At 39.8% G+C, this 19131-nt stretch overlaps 1 protein-coding gene across 9 annotated transcripts in view; it reads left to right on the plus strand.

Annotated features, from left to right (window-relative positions):
* The window catches only part of hap1 (huntingtin associated protein 1), a 37411-nt gene extending 23510 nt beyond the window's left edge, over positions 1-13901 (plus strand). For 5 of the 9 annotated variants that reach the window (XM_077202963.1, XM_077202965.1, XM_077202966.1 and 2 more), the window contains 13 exons: positions 4776-4852; positions 4963-5079; positions 5619-5710; positions 5875-5983; positions 6078-6156; positions 6243-6373; positions 6489-6563; positions 6684-6895; positions 8081-8296; positions 8394-8713; positions 9692-9886; positions 10081-10183; positions 12083-13901. In XM_077202963.1, the coding sequence (XP_077059078.1) occupies positions 4776-4852; positions 4963-5079; positions 5619-5710; positions 5875-5983; positions 6078-6156; positions 6243-6373; positions 6489-6563; positions 6684-6895; positions 8081-8296; positions 8394-8713; positions 9692-9886; positions 10081-10183; positions 12083-12458 (2102 nt within the window). In that variant the 3' untranslated portion in view covers positions 12459-13901. Of the gene's footprint in view, positions 1-349; positions 725-4775; positions 4853-4962; positions 5080-5618; positions 5711-5874; positions 5984-6077; positions 6157-6242; positions 6374-6488; positions 6564-6683; positions 6896-8080; positions 8297-8393; positions 8714-9691; positions 9887-10080; positions 10184-10405; positions 10456-10552; positions 10635-12082 lie in introns of those variants that run through there. The other 4 variants (XM_077202968.1, XM_077202969.1, XM_077202962.1 and 1 more) reach the window with 4 other exon arrangements.
* The last annotated feature ends 5230 nt before the right edge of the window (positions 13902-19131 follow it).

A 19131-nucleotide genomic window follows, 5' to 3' on the forward strand; every position in this document is an offset into this window, starting at 1 on the left:
AACTTGATATTTTGAATAGTTTTTGTTTTAGTTAACAATAACAGCTCTGATGTGTCCTGTTGTGCTGCAGTATTATGGCATTAATCTGGAAGGTACCATATTGTTTTTGAACTGGGGGGGTGTTCCATCTGTACAATAACACAAGCCGTTTCAAATCAAATCTGCAAAAATCACTCACAAATAAACATGATCCAATACTCAAAGACTCCAAATGCCTGCAAAAACATGCGCAAATCCACTGGTCTTTCATGTGCTCCTCTAAGTTTCCTTCAGCCGTCCTCCCCTCCTCTCAGAGTTGATGTCCTCCTGTGGCTCAGAGCAGCCAGGTGAGTCTGAACTGCCATCAGGCATGAGCTGCAGTGACACACACTCTCAGCAGATTCAATAACAACATCAGCATGCGTACAGGTGCATTAGTGAGCAGAAAGCCTAGGGGACAGCCGTGGTGACTCACAAGAAATACAGACGGATTGCTTAACGTGTCATAAATCAGCCTGGCATATACTGTGGAAAGAGAGAGAGAGAGTGAGAGACTCGAGACAGACCGCATTGCAGAGTAGACAGAGATCATATCAAAGCATGAGTGCAGAAATTGAGGTGTGGAGCAGTTCGGGAATGGATGAGAGCGAGAGAGACAGCAGCACAAGCCATGACGAAGACGATGAAGAACCAGAGGACGAAGAGGAACCTGACACTGAGGGACTGTGCAGGGAGCTGGTACAAGGTAACAGAGAAAGATAAGGAGACAAATAGTGCGCGAGAGTTATTCGTACTGGAAAGCAAAAAGAAAGAATTTTTATGCTGTGAGGCAGGAGGAGGGAAAGAGACTCACCCTGTGAATCGTGAAGGTCTTTATTTGCTGAAGATGGTATTGAACAACATGCACCGCATGTCAAAAAAATCCTCATTATCATGTGCAGAAGAATTATTTTGCTCTTCTCTGAAAATGTCAGTGTTGTTTCACCTCAAATATGTGGTTACAGTGGAGTCCTTAGGAATGGAGTTTTAACCTAGTTATATTGCATATCAGCGTCTGATAGCGAGAGTAGATGGATAAATTGGTCTCTGAAAATATATATATTTTAATTTTTATGGTCAAGGTCATTTATTCCTTTAAAAAAATGACATACCATTTACAGAATGTGTTTTAATCATAGCAAAACATTTAATCACAATCTCCTGCTTTATACTTTGAAGGATTTAGGGTCCATTGCTGTCATTTCACAAGGGCTAAATCACTTTATCCTGCCCACAGAAGCTCAGTCCAGTGTCACGTAGTACAGACTACTGTCTTACTGTCCTTAATGTTCTTAATTCTGTCAGTGACGTAAATCACAGCAGACCTGAACCCATTCTCAGGCCAGGCGAGCAGATTTAGCAGTGGCATCGTCACTGGCCAGAGCTTGTGGAGGACTGAATGAAAGGACACATGCTGACACTAATCAATACACTGAACTGTTTTTGCTGCACATCAAGTGATGACCAAACAGTATGAAAATTGTTCATCGCATAAACAAAAATTATTAGTTTAAGTTTCTAAATATCTTGACTTCCAGTGGTTTCACTCATATTGCCAACACATTGTGATTTGCACAATCGTAATTATTGTCATTCCAAGAAAGCACATATTTAATTAAGTCAAAGTTGTATTTTCATTTATTTCACATTTTCCTTTTGCTACATTTTCAAAACACTATAGACATTCATTGGATGCATAGTCAAAAACAAAAGATTTTTATAAGGTTATTATTAGGTCTATTTGACTTTCCAAACTCTGTACACTGATATGATTAATTGCATTTAATTTGTATTTAGCTTTGTTTTCCCTGTTGTCTGCACCACTATCAGCTGCAAGCCAGAGCAGATCTTTGTTATTTGACTTGCTATTTCTGCAGTGCTTTTCTCTGTCCCTGGTGTAGAAGGTTAAAGCTTTATTAATATGGACTCGTCTGAGCCAAGTCGTCGTTTGCAGAGCTGGGAACCGCTGCCAAGCTCCTATTTTAGCAAAGTCAAACCCGTCTCATTCAAATTGAAATTCGATTATGCCTCAAGGAAAAACAATACCTTTCTTGAAATCCTGGCTTGGATCTGTGTCCAGGGAATGTGACTCATGTGGGGAAGTGTTTCTCAAGCTTTTTTGACATGTATCCTGACAGTTACATCAAGTACCATCAGCTATGTTTCCATCCACCTATTTTTATGTGCATTTTGAGACATCACAAAAAAACGATGGATGGATACACAGAGATGCAAAATTTCAAAAAATGCATATTAAAACTTGTGTGCTCAATTGAACCGGATATCATTTTCATCCAATAAGAAGACATGCGCCTAAACTATGATGGAAACGCATTTACCGAACAAATCTCTTGATGCATAACAAAAAACTGTGTGATGTTATTGGGTAACTGGACTAACCAGTGGACAGCATCTCAAATGTTGGTTTGATCATTCTGAAATGTCTGAGCCAAAGTCTGTCATCAGAGTGATTCGGTATAATGACCTCCCAGAAGCGTCTCATATGATTGTGTTCCCAAACACCATCTGAATTTAAGATAACATGACAGAGTTTATGGCGTTTTATCTCTGCGCTCTGAGACGCAAGTCATTTATGATGTAGAAAAAAAGAGCTACAGTGGCTTCCTGATTGCAGCCACTTCCATTTTTATTTCAGATATTTTGCGCCAATGTCCCAGGAAGTGACAATTTGTTTGTCTTGAACACATGGGATGAAAACGTCTAGGTTACGACTTTAACCTCTGTTCCCTGAGAACAGGAAACGAGACACTGCGTCGATGACGCTATTGGGGAACGCCCTCCACGTAAACCGGTGTCTGAAAAGCTATCCAATCACGACAATCGATATTGACCGAAGGCAACCTATGACGTCACTACTAGTGCGACCCGGAAGTATAAAAGGGGCGTCTAGAGAACATGTCATCCACTTCCGTCTGAAGGGACTGTTCAGCAGGCATCCCTGAGGCATGGCTAACGACGCAGTGTCTCGTTCCCTGTTCTAAGGGAACAGAGGTTACAGTCGTAACCTAGACGTTCCCTTTCAAAAGGAAACTCGCACTGCGTAGATGACGCTATTGGGGAACAATGTACAATCCCACCATGCTGAGAGGAGTGCATGCCAATTATGGCTCGTGACAAAAACATCAGAACTGGCAGTTTCAACCTGAAATGCCAAGAACACACTCCCCCATCGGGTCACATACAGGCTGTCAGTGACATTATTCCCTACGGTATTCCTAACAACAGAAGGCCTACCAAGGCCGCTAAAAGGCTTGGAACCAACAACTTCCATGGCAGGGGTTCTTTTTTGGAAATATGGCCAGGGGGTCCGAAAGGAGTCCTGTCCAGTCACTTTCTGAGGGGAACATAAAGTCAACCCCACATGACACCAGGGAGGCTGACCTGGTCAAATTTACTGACCTAGTCTTGCCAACAACATGTCTGTTTCTTAAACAAAGTCTTTCACAAAATCCAATAGGGAAAAACTGCAATTAAGCGCAATGTTTGTTTAAAAGGCAGGGCCAGAGCACTTAGTGTTGATGCCTCTCCAACCGCGTTATAGTTTGCGAACCTCTCGTCAATTGAGGCATCGGCACATACCCGTGTTTGTGCATACCTGAACAAAGGTTCTTCCATGCCTTTTCGATCTCATTGTATAGATTGATCAGGGATGGAAGGGGAGGGGAGTTGAACGTTATGGCTGGAAAGACTTTACTTTCACATGATTACCTTTTTAAGTTTTCAGGTTGAAGCTTACAAACAAAACACTCCCTGATGACGAAAAGAGGATGACATGTTCTCTAGGCGCCCCTTTTATACTTCCCGGGTCGCACTAGTAGTGACGTCATAGGCTGTCACCAGTTAATATCGATTGCCGTGATTGGATAGCTTTTCAGACACCAGTTCACGTGAAGGGCGTTCCCCATCGACGCAGTGCCAGTTCCCTTTCGAAAGGGAACCATTTGCAAATGTTTTATGCGATATTCCAATTTTGAGCATAAGTTAAATGCGCAATTTTGTTTGGAAACAGCTGTTGTTGTCCTTTTATCTCATTTTATACTGAATATATAAAAATCTAGCTGGTTTACTTCCCTTAAAAAAAAGAAGATAATTGTAATATTAATTAAATATCTAAGATTTATATACATCAATAATATTATAATATTTGTTATATTTACATATGTATTTTTAATATATTTGAAAACTTCATTGTTTTACAATAAAAATATTCTGTAATATTCTAAGTCTGTAAGATATTTTAATATTTATTTTTCATTTATATCTTATTAATTATATTATATTAAAAATTTTCATAAAAGAAAAATGTACATCCCTTGAAAAAGTATGCCTAGTGGGGAACCACTCGTCTGGAAAGATCTTTGTAAACGCAGGCCCGATCAGTATATTTATAAGTAGAGATGAAAACGAGAATGAATCCTTAATGAGGATCAGGCTAAGAGGCTCTTGTTCTTGACGGCCTAGACGTCTCTGTTACCTGCCCCGTCGAGGTTGGGTCACATTGACTCTACAGTGCTGTATAATGCAGTTCTGCATAGATCACACATTTATAAGCAGTGTTTGATCCATTTGAACATCAAAGGTGTTTTCTGACACACATACTATAGTGACATTATTCTGAAATCTGTCATCTTTATTACATTGTTTCTGGTCAATTATAATGAACCCATTAGCCCATTAACCCATTACCCATTATGTCTCTTTTTCACGGTCATACTCATATCTTTTTTCCTCTGCAGTGCTGTGTTCAGAGAGAGTTGGTCAAATCACAAAGACGTATCATGACATTGAGGCAGTTACGCATCTGCTTGAGGAGGTGAGAGACACAACATGGTTTGCTTCACAGTCACAGACATGGTGTCTACCCCTCTAGTACTTCCGTGATGACATAATAAAAGTCCCGCACATGCTTGTCTTCCTCCGCAGAAAGAGCGGGATCTGGAATTGGCAGCCAGGATTGGCCAATCGCTGCTCAAGCAGAATAAAGCCCTGACTGAACGCAACAAACTACTGGACGAACAGCTGGAAATTGCCCAGGAAGAGGTTATAATTGCTAAAAAAATTGCACACAAAAATTTAAATCTTTCATTACTTACCCATTGCCCCCAAATATGTAAGCTTGTGGTATTTGTGGAACAAAAGTGTAAGTTTTTGAAGAATTTTAATGCACCTCTTCCCGTACATGTATGTCAAGCATAATCAAGTGTGACTATACATATGATTTGCTGATCATCATCTTTTTATTACACATTTATGGTGTTTTTTGTTGTTGTCTTTTTTAGATATTTACAGGTCTGGCAAGAGCTGTGTTAAAAATTCTTCAAAAAAATAGTTTATGATCAGATTGAAAGAATAAATACAATCAGGTTTTAAATGAAGTGAGAGTGCACAAATACTGATAATATGTTAATTTTTGAATGAAAATACAAAATGTTCCTTTAAACAGTTGTATTAGTATTATTTTGTCTAAAGCAGCATTTTAATTTATATGTATATTATTAAAAAAAATTATATTTATATATATGCACTTAGTGTTTTGTGGTATATGGAATTTAACGCAGATTCTGGGTCTGTTCTTACAGATTTCTCAGCTGCGTCATGAGCTCTCCATGAGAGACGATCTCCTGCACTTTTATGCCAGCACTGAAGATATAGAGCATGCCTCAGAAACACTGTGAGTCTCACACACACACACACACACACACACACACACACACACACACACACACACACACACACACACACACACACACACACACACACACACACACACACACACACACACAGAGAGAGAATAATCAATTACTTCATTCTGATAAGTGTGTCCTCCTCCTTCAGGCTTATACGGAATGATTCGTCCACATCTCTCAGCAGCTACGTCAATTACGACTTTCTGCAACAGAAACTCAAAGGTTTGGAAGAGGAGAACTTCAAATTGCGCACAGAGGTGTGTTCTAACGCGTATTACATACATTCACAAAAAATATCAAAGTTGTGCTATAAATAAATACATGTTTTCACACCCATCACTCTTTTTTTAGGCTAATGAGTTAACATTTGAGACCAACAGTTACGAGGAACAAGAGCAACGGCTTATGATGGTGTGTGTGGACGAACTCAGTGAGTAAATTACCTACAATGACCATTTCATCATTCGGTATCTTAAATAAGTTAACAGACTAAAGTTTCCTCTTCTCTCTCACCAGCGACAGCGAATAAGCGGGCTGTATCTCTGTCAGATGAGTTGGCCCGGAAGGTGGAAGATTCGCTAAGACAACAAGAGGAGATTAGTGCCCTCCTGGGACAGATTGTCGACCTGGAGCAGCGCTGCAAAGGGGTTAGGCACACACACCCACACGCACACACACTCACACACACTCTATTTAATCTTTCACACCATTTAGAGAATACATTTATGTAAATTAATACATCATATTTGCTTCCAAATTCAGCTCACTGCTGAGAACGAGGAGTTAACACAACATCTGAATGCCTCCCGGGAATCCCAGGCGCAGGTTAAAACAGAGGTACAATCCTTACGATATCAATATCACAATGCTCACACAGCATTCTGCTGCTGTCATTTATTGTTTTCAAGAAGTGGCTTTTGTGTCGATTTGTCATGTTCTGTCTCCCTCTGGTGGCAGCTGAAGGAACTGCAGGAGAGGTATTCGGAAAGTGAGGACATGCTTCATGAAGCCAGAGAGGACATTAAAAACCTGCGCAATAAGAGTCTTCCTAACAGCACTGTGCAGCGTTATAGCACCCTGGCAGCAGTCTTCCCAATGGATTCACTTGCTGCTGAGATTGAAGGAACCTTCCGGAAGGGCCTAGACAGCCCAGCGCCCACTGAATACAAGTTAGTCACCTGAGTACATATAACAGCTGTTCATATATTGCAAATCTGCAGTTTTGATTCGTTTTACAATAAAAAAAATCTAAATATCTGTTGAACAAGACATAATTTTATAAATAATAATAAAATATTAAGTGTGTAAGATTTTCAGAAGAATATGCAGTGTCGTTTTTTTATTGAAATTTTCAGTAAGGTTTTTATTCTGCAAGGACATTTATTCTACAACAGTAAAGACATTTATTATGTTGCAAAAGATTGTTCTTTTCAACTCGCTATCCAAATAGAAAATAATATATTATGGTTTAAAAATAATAATAATGTATAACAGAAATATTTAGCAACACAACTGTTTATATTATATACAGTATGTGTGTGTATATATATATATAAAATACATCAAATTAAAATAGAAAACAGTCCTTTTAAAGCGTAATTGTCAGGTTGTGTGCAGGTAGCTGAAGACGAGGATGCAGGAACTTCAAAGTAGTTGATTTATTTACAAAATTAACTTCAGGAACATACAAGAACAAAATAAACTCCAGGACTTCAGGGTAAACACAACCATACATTGACGACGACCAACAAAGACTGAGGGAAAACACAAGGCTTAAAAGAACTGGGACTAATGGGATAATTAACAGAACACAGGTGAAGAAACTGAACACAAACAAGGAGCGGGAAAACTAACAGGACTGAACCAAAATCAAAAAGACGGGGGGAAACAAGATCTTAAAACTGAACTAATAACAGGACTAAACCAAAATCACAAAGACAGGGGAAACCAAGATCACAAAACAGAACTCAACACATAGAAACATGATAGTAATAATATTTCACAATATTATTGTTTTACTGTATCTTTTGTCAAATAAGTGCATTTTGAATTATTTTATTACTTTTATTTTTCTTATTCCACTGGCAAATTATTTTCTAATTTTAGCATAAATCTTAAAAAAGGATTATCTTAGATCATTTTGCATGTAGATATATATATATATATATATATATATATATATATATATATATATATATATATATATGCAACGTGTAGATATATTTTTTGGAAACAAAAGAAAAATTCAGTTTATTCAGCGCCTAACATGTGTTGTGTACATAATGTATATAAATGTTGTAAATTAACCATGGAATGCAACAATATGATGTCATTCTCTTGAATTTGCTGTGCAGGAATCATCCATTGCGAGTGTTCGAGACGGTGAAAGTGGCCAATCATGCGGCTCGGCTACGGTCCCAAAATCTCTCTCCCCATGTTTCGGGTTCGAGCCCTGCATCATTGCGCTCTAGTCGAATCAGTACACCGCGGACCAGTTATTATGAATCAGACAATGTTAGCGTCAACCTGGAGGATAAGCACTCGCCTCCAACACACACACAGGATCATGGGTCAGTGTCTCTTAAATATTTCACAAAAATGAAGAATGTGCAATGAAAATGAAGAATGAGTCAATTAATAATGAATTCTAACTTATTTCCTGCATAGGTTGCAGGAGTTGAAGCGTATGGGCCAGCCAGGTACGCCCGGTGGGCAGGATTTAGAGGAAGCGCTCCGGTCTCTCTCAGAGCGTCAGGAGAGCCACACATCAGAGCGTCCGTTCTTCGAGGTGGAGCGAGAAAGGAAACTGCGCGCCCTGCAGAGTGGAATCAGCGGCAGTGGCGGCGGCTCCAGCGGCTTCCTGACGCCCAATGGCAGTGTTGCATCCACAGGAACTAACTACTCTGGCACCTCCACACATTCGTCAGGCACAGGCTCATCCCGCTCGTACCTGCCCGAACGGCTGCAGATAGTCAAGCCGCTGGAGGGTCAGTACATACGCACACAAATAGTCATGAAAGATAAAAATTTAGATCAACCCTAATTTTGTGGCTTTCCAAACCACAAAATATATTAAAGTCAAGTCACCTTTATTTACATAAAGGTAATTTTATACAATACAGATTGTTTCAAAGCAGCTTTACAGTGACAAACAGGAAAAATTATGTATTTCGGGTGTTGTTCAGCTGAATTTCTTCCGTTCATTGTATTTTTAAATATTAAAAAATATAAAAATAGATAAAAAACAAATAATGAGTAAATAATTAAATAAAAATAAAAGAATTTTATATATATATATATATATATATACTTACATCTTTATATTTTAGGGGAGTTGCACAATTACACAACCAAAATTAATCTTTCCATGGTCAAATTATGGGATTCTTAAAAAAAGATTTATTGACTCTAACACTCAGTGATGCAGGGATCCTCTGTATGATATCATTTCCAGTTTGATGTTTTTTTCCCATCATGTTTCTGCATGTTAGTTGCCCCACATGATTACGATTAGGTAGATTTTCAAATATCAATAAGCAGTGAAACTTATAAGCATTTTTTTGTTAAATATAGAATCCTTTCCCAGTTTTTGAAAAGTATGGAATTTGATTTGAGCAATTTCCAGATCTGGATAAGTATGGAAAAAAGAAAAGCGAGTATGGGAAAATATTAGTCTCTGCCTATAAAATATCAGGCGACTATTTCCCCTTTTCAGTTTTCTAAAATATAAAATTAAGAATTTCTACTAATAAATGTATAATACTAGCAGAGTGAATTAAAGGCAAAAGTTTAGTGATCGTTTAGTGCCATTATAACCATTTATGTCAAATATGTTCTGCAAAGTCTACAGAGAGGTTTGTAAATTTGTCTGGAAAAGTAACGAATTTTGAAATGTGTGGGAACTTTTCTTTTTTGGGACATACTAATTAATTGACCCATTTACTTAATCTTTCCAATGTCCACAGGCTCAGTGACTCTGCACCAGTGGCAGCAGCTGGCCAAGCCCAATCTGGGGGGTATCCTGCACCCACGGCCCGGTGTCCTCACCAAAGACTTCAGAGAGCTGGACGGGGATTTTCAGCATGTCTACAGCCTCAACGACCCCGAGGAGGATGAGCCTGATCTCTCCGAATTCCCCAACCTCCTGCACGGCACTGTGGGTAAGAACCATGTCACCTACAGCAACACATTTTAAAAAGGGTTTAGATTTCAGTATATATGTATTTTTAAATGACCAAATTTATAATTCTCCCCATGCTTCAGTTCATAGCAATTCCACCCTGTTTTTACTATAGGACTGTCTTGCATAGCTAAGATTTAGCGTGTGTTTGTTTTCTCTCACATAAACTTTTAGTCAGTTCATCCAGACCTAGCATCCCTCAGACCTTCCCCACGCACCTGACCACTAGCTGTCAGATCCTCCATCCCTCTGTCTTCCTCTCCTCCTTCTCCACCAGGTAAGACATGATTCACACAGTGCTTATTATAGGACTGTCACTCATCCATCAAAATTCTCCTGCTCTTGCTTTCAACGGACATTCGCGTAAAACTAAACAATTGGTTAAATTCTTAGAAATTAATAGAAATGTCTGTCAAATTTCACAATCAAAAATTATTTTTGCAATTACTACTTTTTTCTTAGTATTTCTGCTTATTTTCCACCCTTCCCTCTGTAACAGGAAACGTTGGAACCGGCTCTTTGTACAGTTATAATACCATCCTCCGTAAAGTAAGACGTATCAGGCATGATCTTTTCGATCCCTTTACTAGGATCATCCGTGCAATTGTGAAATCCATTCACTAACTTTCTTTCTCTCTAACCTTAGGTTTCATTCATGTGCTAAAAACAAAACATCGTAGCATAACAGAATCATGACGTTTTGTTATTGATTCCGTCTTCTCTCCTGTTCAGATATAGGTTTAGGTATGAGTGCTGTTATGTCTCATGTATCGCACATCTGTTTTAACATAATGCTTTTCTGCTAAGAACATGTTTTATCAAGGAAAATTAATGTACTAATATCATTCTCAAAAAACGAAAGAATACTTCTACAGCATTTATTATTCTTAGTTAATATTAATCTCAACATTTACCGGTTTACATCTATTTTTAAGATCGAATGTTGTATCTGTTAACATTAGTCATTTCATGGTGAACATTTTTATTAACTAACAATAACAAAGGTTAATAAATGCTGTAGAAATATATTGCTCACTGTTAGTTCATATTAGTTAATGCATTATTTTTTTATTATTTTTTTAAACAAGGATTGTAACGCCAGTGAAAAATTCCCATAAAAAGACAATTATACAAATTTGAATTCATTAAATCATTCCTTAAATCATTTTCTAATAAAATACTTTACATCAATAACATTCAAAAGGACCAAGTGGGGAAAAATTACATTTAAAGGTATTAATAATTTGCAACATCATGGGGAAATCAGCACATTTGGAGCAACAGTATGGAGCCCCTAAACTGGGACATGGTAATGGAAAAAATAGGAGATGGGAGAAAAATGTATATTTCAATGTGTTTGCGTTCGCTCGCAAAAGTTTTTTTGTGAGTGAATGCAAAGTTTCTTGGGGGAACCCAAAACCATTGACAAGTATTTTTCCTCACATCTCATATTTTTTTTCCTTCACCATGTCCCTTTAGGGATCCGTAGAACAATATGTTCTTTCTCCAAACTTTCTGACTTTGAAAGTAATTTTTTAAGCATGTTTGTACCTTAAAAAAAACAGCTTTTAACATTGACATAAAAAATGGACATTCTTTTCTTAATTGTTTGCATTATTATAATTGTTTGCTCATGTTCGAATTATTTTAACTCTTTGCGCTTTGTTTTGCTTTTCTGTAATTTCACTAATGCTTCACCTGAGAAAAAATATTTATTCATTTAAATAAATTGGTAGCCAGCTGTACATTTCATTTAACTGATATTCCAGATGAAGAGGACAAGGGATTTTTTTTTCAGTCACCTGGCAAATAACCATTTTACCTTATCATTAAAATGTCATAGGTTATAGATAGAAAGCCCTCTTTTTTTATAGGGTGTTTCTTGAATATTTAAAATCCTTATTATGACTGAAATATGTTTTTGAGAATGACTTACTAATACTAGACTGTGCATGTCAAGTCTTCTTCTAAATGCTGTTGAACCTGTTAACCAACTTGTTCAAGTCTCATCTTCACATCCATTTATTCATAAGCATGATCATAAATCTTCTGTGTTTCTATCAGGGAAGACACTAACACTTGTGTTCTGCCCTGTTCATTTCTGGTGTGGTTTAGTGTAGCTGATTGAAGTTTCCCATGGAGCATCTGACATTGTTCTTCCTTGTTCTATCCCCAGCCTTCGGCCCCGCAGTATGTCCGCTTGTGGGAGCTGTGAGCATGTGAGGATGACATCAGGCCTTCAGTGCGTCTCTGGGTCCACATCACACCTCCACCCGACCTCCTCCCTCGGCCTGCTGCAGCTTGTGTCCGAGCATGGCATCTCAGCCTATCCTCGCTCCCCTCTTGTTCACTCCCTCACCGCATCCTCAGAGGAAAAACAACGAGCATTTGATACAAGTGAAGTAAAAAGAGAAAGGGAACGGCAGGGAAACATTTTCAGTGTCAACCTTGTGGAAAAGCTCAGAAGCCTGGGCCTGTACAAAGTGGTCGCCAGGGGATTGGTGGATTATTGTCGAACAGAAAAACCAGACCCGTATAATAGTCCCCCATGAAACGCACAGAGCTGTTCACGCTGTTCATCATTAAAGGTGCCATGTCGTGCATCACGCTCATTTTGGCATGCAGCTTAACTTCCCACATTTGTTATGGGACATTCCGGAAGCCATACAAGACTTATCAAATTTGCATTTCTGTGGTGACTTCCTTTTTAATGTATGCGTCACTAGGTATTTTAATTATGAACTGCACCTCAATATATTTCATTATGAAGTCAAACACATTTTTGTATCATTGTCATAGGGTGTTTTGAACACTCTTCAGAAGAAAATAGCTGCACATTTGATGACTTTTTAACATGTCGTCTTTGGTTGAGACCTTGTCATCATCAGTCTTGAAATCACAGTTTTATTGTTATGAGATTGTAGCCGCATTGTGGCCTCATTTTTTGCTTGCTGCCAACCAAGCATCAATGTCAGTAGTGCGTTCTGTTTCCTGAGAAATACATTTGTTCTTAATAGCACTTTTCAGGGCATTGAAACTCCCTTTTCTAGGGAATGTAGGGTACATTATGTGAGGTTATATACTGTACCTGCAGTCTAAACACTGTAAAAATGAGAAGCTGTATTTCTGTTGGTGGTCAATTTAGGGAACATTATACAGACTTGCTGAGCGGATAGAAGTGATCTTGTGCTTTATTTTCACTGTGCTTTAATGCAAGAAGAACACCTCTTGTGATGGTACACCATACACACACATGTATGTACTGTATGTAATGTAACTTTAATGTCACAGACACGTTTTCACCCAATTGTAAAGTTTGTAATGCATATGATTGTTTTGTCAGAATCAGGGATGCAGTAATAAAGTCCATGGTGCAGTTTTGCTTGAATTAAGTGCTCTAGAGCCATAAATAGCAAATACACAATCGGGTAATTATAATATAGAGTCATCTGAATTTATATCACTGGATACAAGATCACTTGGGTGCATTGTCCATTTAACACAGCTTTTATTTTCCCCTCAACAATCATTGTGTCCACTAGAGTCTGTCAACCAAATGAAAAGAAACATGGATCTGTATGTGGAAAGCCTTTTTATGCATTTGAGATTTTCAGAGGGACATAATGCAGTGTAGTATTTTCTGATCTAGTGTCTCCGACAAAATGGTTATTTAAAAAGTAATATATATATATATATATATATATATATATATATACACCTGAAATACCACTCTATACAAAACACAATGCCTGGTCATAATTTTGTAGAATATGTATATAGTTGCTTTTAAAAAAAGGATCATGTTAAAAAAAATGTAAAGAATTATTAATTTAAACCAGGACAAAAGGTTGAGTAATGGTTGTATTTTTACATTAGAACACTGTTTAGTCTCACAATGAATTGAAGCCACTGAGTTCACTGTATCTAAAGTAACTTTTGGGGCACTGATATGATATTGTGTTACATGGCAATAAAGATTTCAGTGTATTTTGAAACATGTCTGCATGTTTGTATGTTTATACGTATGTGTGTGAACCTGTGACCTGTTTTTCTTTTATGCTAATTTCAAATTCATAAATTGAAATAACCTACATTTTAATATAGTAAAGGGAGTATAAAAGGTTTCCTAAAATGGTTTGATAAAACAGCATAACAAACAGTGTGAAAAATAGAGAGCTGCAGGGATGACGTATTTTTTAGGCCAAAAGCTTGGAAGCAAGTTAGTGTAAGGCGTGGGGTTTAACTGTCCGTGGATTAATCTCAAGAATGACGATGGACTTGGAATATTGACGGCTAACAACTTTTATTGAGCAGAGTGTTAGAATTAGAGAGCAGAGCAACACCACACTCCTCGCTCGCACCCTCTCTATCCCTCTTTCTTTCCCGCACTCCCGCTTCTCATTACATCATCCTCTCTCTGAGGACTCAACACCAAAATAAAAGTCCTTAACAAAAAGATGTGAAAATAGAATACAATGAATATTAAACAAAAGAAACTTCACATTAGTTACCCCGTGGGAAAAGAAACGTCCACGTTTTCAACACAGAAAATAACAATGCCCTTAATAAACCAGGCAAAGCAATGTGCAGATTATTGGTGCACCAAAAACCAAAAGTTTCAATAAACACAAAATGGTCTGTAGTCCAAGACATGCAAGGGTTTCAGCAAAAGTTATAAAGCAAAGGATGGATAACTTTTTTTTTTCTTTTACTTCACAACATAGTCTTTGAACTTTGCAGGCAATTTGACAGGCCTGCGACCTAACGGTCTAGAGTCTAGAACAGCACGTGGAGCCACAGCAGTAGAACAGCCTACTTCTGAGGTTACATAGTCCATATTATCAGGCTGAGGAACATTCAACTGTCCAGTGTTTTGAGTTAAGCTCAGCGGTAACTGTCCCAAAAGCAATGTCCTAGCTGGACTCTGATTGGGGACTTCTCCAGTAAAGACAACAGAAGGCAAGTTCTCTCGGACAGCAAGTGTAGAAGAATTAGAAATATTAGGGGATACTTCCTTTTCCACAGTCTGTGCAATGGGAGACGATGCATCGGATACTGTTCGCCCCAGCTGATATGTGGAAGGCAGGTAGGTTTTAAGACGATTATGATGTACCACTTGCGGTGTCTTTTCAGGAAAACCTTTTGGCTGAATAGCATACAGCACAGAATTACCATCGGCAGGCTGAACAGTTCGTGTTACAATGTAGGGTCCTTTCCAGCGTGGGGCCAGTTTACATCGGGAATGAGCAGGATCATTCAGCCAAACCAAGTCTCCCACACTGTACGTGGTGAATTTGGCCTTTTTGTCATATTGAGCTTTTTGCTGTGCGTGAGCATGTTCCTGATTCTCCTGACGCAACTTGAATGCAAACTCCAGCTTCCTGTAGACAGACGTAGCATACTCTGCTGGGGTGCCAGCAGAGGCACTAGAAGCTTCAGTAGGACAAGGAAAGAGTAAATGCACAGGCAGCCTGGCTTCACGTCCATGAACAAGGAAAAAGGGGGTGTATCCAGTACTGCTGTGCACACTGGTATTGTAAGAGAACTGGATTGACCTCAACATGGTATCCCATGACTCTGATTGCTGATACAGACATTTACTCAATTGGTCTTTCAGGGTGCGATTGAATCTTTCAATTAAACCATCTCCCTCAGGATGATAAGGAGATGTCCTAGTTTTGGTGACACCCAACTTGGAACACAACTCCTTGATTAAATCTGCCTCAAACTGACGACCTTGATCTGTATGAAGGTATTCAGGAACACCATGGTCTGTGACATACTGTTCAAAAATACAGCGTGCCACCGTTACAGCTCTTTGGTCCTTCATAGGGTACAAATTCACATACTTGGTGAAATAGTCTTGAAGAACAAGGACATATCTATGGCCTGATGGTGTCATAGGAAGCTCAGTAATGTCAGCTGCTACCTTTTCAAAAGGATGATTGGCATGAATAGTCTGTAGGGGAGCTACTTGATGTGGGACTGGCATAGATCTAGACTGGCATGAAACACACTGTTGGCAGTAGTTCTCTATGTCTCTAGCCATGTATGGCCAATAGAAATGCTCCCTGGCCCTTGCAAGTGTCTTTTTATGACCAAGGTGACCTACAGTGGAATGACCATGTAAAAACTGTAACACCTGGGGGACAGCTGTACTGGGAATGACTACAAGAAGAGTGGGTGACTCTTTAGGTTTGTTACAGGCAAAACGGTAGATTTTTCCATCCTGCAAATGCAGTCTATCAAACTGTCGCCAGTATACTTTGAGCTCTGTCGACCCCTTCTTTAGAACCCAAGCTGGGGGTCTCTTTTCTTCCTTCAACCATTCACTTACTGTCCTCAGTGTGACATCATCTTTTTGACCCTGTTCAAGATCGACTGACAAAGTCTGAGAAAGGTCTATGACAGCATGAGCGGTAAGAGGGGCGGTGACTACAGAAGGTTCTGGTTTGTCTGACATTGAGGGAACAGAAGGAATAGTATCACTTTGACTCGGGCATCTAGATAGTGAATCTGCATTTGTGTGCTTTACGCCATTCCTGTGTTTTATGACCCAATTGTAGACGTCAAGCTCCAATACCCAACGTGCTCTACGCCCTGTTGGATCTCGATCAATAGGCATTTTCTTTAACCCTAACAAGGGACGATGGTCTGTAACAATCACAAAGGGGCATCCTTGTAAGTAGTGTGAGAAATGTCTAACGGACCAAACAATAGCCCACCATTCTTTGTCAAAGGTGGACCAGTTACGCTCTGTTGTGCTTAGCACATGACTGGCTTAGGCTACTACCTTTTCAACACCCTGTTGCTGTTGTGCAAGTACGGAACCAATCGCATGGTGAGATGCGTCCGTATAGAGAATAAAAGACTTGCTGAAATCAGGGTAGGTGAGAATGGGAGGGGAAGACAGAGCATGGCGAAAATACTGAAATGTGTCCTCACATTGTTCATTCCATGTGAATTTGGTATGTTTCCTCGTCAGATTGTGTAGAGGGGCTGCTTTTTCCGCAAAGTCTCTGACAAACCGGCGATAGTATGAACAGAGGCCTATGAAAGCTCTAACCTCTGTAGGTGTAGTTGGACGAGGCCAATTCAGCACTTTCTCAGTCACTTTGGGGTCAGGTTGAATGCCATCCTTTGAAACCACATGTCCTAGAAAGAGTACAGATTGTTTGAAAAACTGACACTTTCGAGGATGGAGTTTGAGACCAGCCTGCCGCAATCTTCCAAACAGTTCAGAGAGATCATGAATGTGATCTTTAAAGGTCTTACTGAAGACTATGATGTCATCAAGATAAATCAGAGTCTTAGACCAATGGAGGCCACGGAGAACAAGCTCCATCAACCTCTGAAATGTTGGGGGGGCATTGGTAAGGCCCATTGGCATGACCTTAAATTGATAGAGGGAATCTCCCGTAGTAAAGGCAGTTTTTTCTTTACTAGCATCATCCATTTGAGTCTGCCAATAGCCACTTGACAAATCTAGAGTGCTAAACAAGGTGGCCCCAGAAAGGGCATCTAAACTGTCATCCACACGTGGCAGGGGATGTGCATCTTTAATGGTTATGGAGTTCAACCGTCTATAATCAATACAAAATCTGTAAGACCCATCCTTCTTATGAACAAGTATCACTGGGGAGGCCCATGGGCTATGGCTAGGCTCAATTAAGTCAGCATCAAGGAGTTTCTCTACTTGTTTGTGGATTTCCTCTCGTAGGATAGGAGATGTACGGTATGCTCTCTGACGCACAGGGGATGTGGAGGATGTGTGTATGCTATGCTTAATCAAATCAGTTCTACCTAGATCAGTAGAAGAAGTACTGAAGACATCGCAGTTCTCTTGTAGGAGGGAGTTAACTACCTCTAACTCATTGGGAGTAAGAGTGTCTGTACCCATGTGAATATCAGGTAATTGGCATGAAGGGCTTGGCAGGCTAACCTGAGCTACAAGACCGTCCACAGGCTTATAGAAATCAGAAGGCATGTCACGCACAGAGTAGAACTGACCTAAATGGGTCTGTTTGGGCAACTCAATGTCTTGATGTGTAGGATTAAGCAGATGAACTACTGTGAGCCCATTTTCGACATTAGAGAAGCTCCGAGCAACAGCTAAATCTTTGTCAAAGGTCACATGTGGTTCCAGAATACCTTGAAAACCATGGAGCTGACTTCCTGTTTCTGAGGTACATGCTACAGAGGCAGGAACAACAACCTCTGTCAAAGGGGGGACTGAGACCTGTGAGAGCAGGAACACATTACAGCAAAAAGGCAGTGCTTGGGAGGAACTGAGAAGAGAAATTTTGTCATTTTTGAACATAAAAGCACCAGAGGCTGTGTCAATTGAGGCACCATGCATTTTGAAAAAGTCCCACCCAAGAAGAGCATCCTGTCTAGAGTCTCTCACGACATACATGTTCATACTGAATATGTGTGACCCCAGACGTAATGTAACAGATAATGAACCTAAAATGTCTAACTGTTGTCCTGTCAGTGTGTGTGCCACCTGGAAACTTTTCAGTAAGGGGCGATGTTTAAGTGCAGGGATGCGTTGACGTAAGGCCTCACTGATGAGTGACAAACCAGCGCCCGTGTCAAGGAAAATACTGACTTCTTGATCCTCGACGAGGCCTTTTATGTAAGGTGTCCAGCGTGTGGTGTCCACAGATGTGACTGTATTGTTTTTATGGGCCGCTGACAGTTGAACTGAAGATTGGCCCTCATCTCCAGTTACCCCTCGTTTCCCGAATGCTGATGTTCGACGAAGTGTACATGACGGGAATGGGGTCGTTGTGGACTTGGAGAGCGACGTCTGTGATACTGCTCATCCCTCCATCGATCTCGGTTCTCACCTGGGCTGCTGTCATCTTTCAGTTGATGCCTGTAGCTGGGTTGAGAAGGCACTGAGTCATCGTATGCAGTATATCTCTGCTGAGGGCTAAAACGAGTCTCTCTGCTGTCGTATCGTAAGGGTCTATCATACCCTTGCTGCTGCTGATGATAACTTGGCCCGGGGCTCCCGTGTAGTCTGCTATGACTGTTACTGGAACGTACAGGAGATCTTCCTCTGGAGTAGGGCACATCAGATGCAGTGAAATGTTGATAACGAGAAGATGGCATATAGTGATTGTCTTTCACCCTGTCAAGTGAAGGTGATCTCTGACGATAGGTGAAGTGACGATCAGGAGGTGAGACAGCACTGGTGTGATGAGGCTTAGGCTGTGT

The sequence above is a fragment of the Siphateles boraxobius genome, unplaced genomic scaffold (assembly GCF_051911475.1).
Source record: "Siphateles boraxobius isolate OS27281-9 unplaced genomic scaffold, OSU_SipBor_1 5, whole genome shotgun sequence".
NCBI classification, from domain to species: domain Eukaryota; kingdom Metazoa; phylum Chordata; class Actinopteri; order Cypriniformes; family Leuciscidae; genus Siphateles; species Siphateles boraxobius.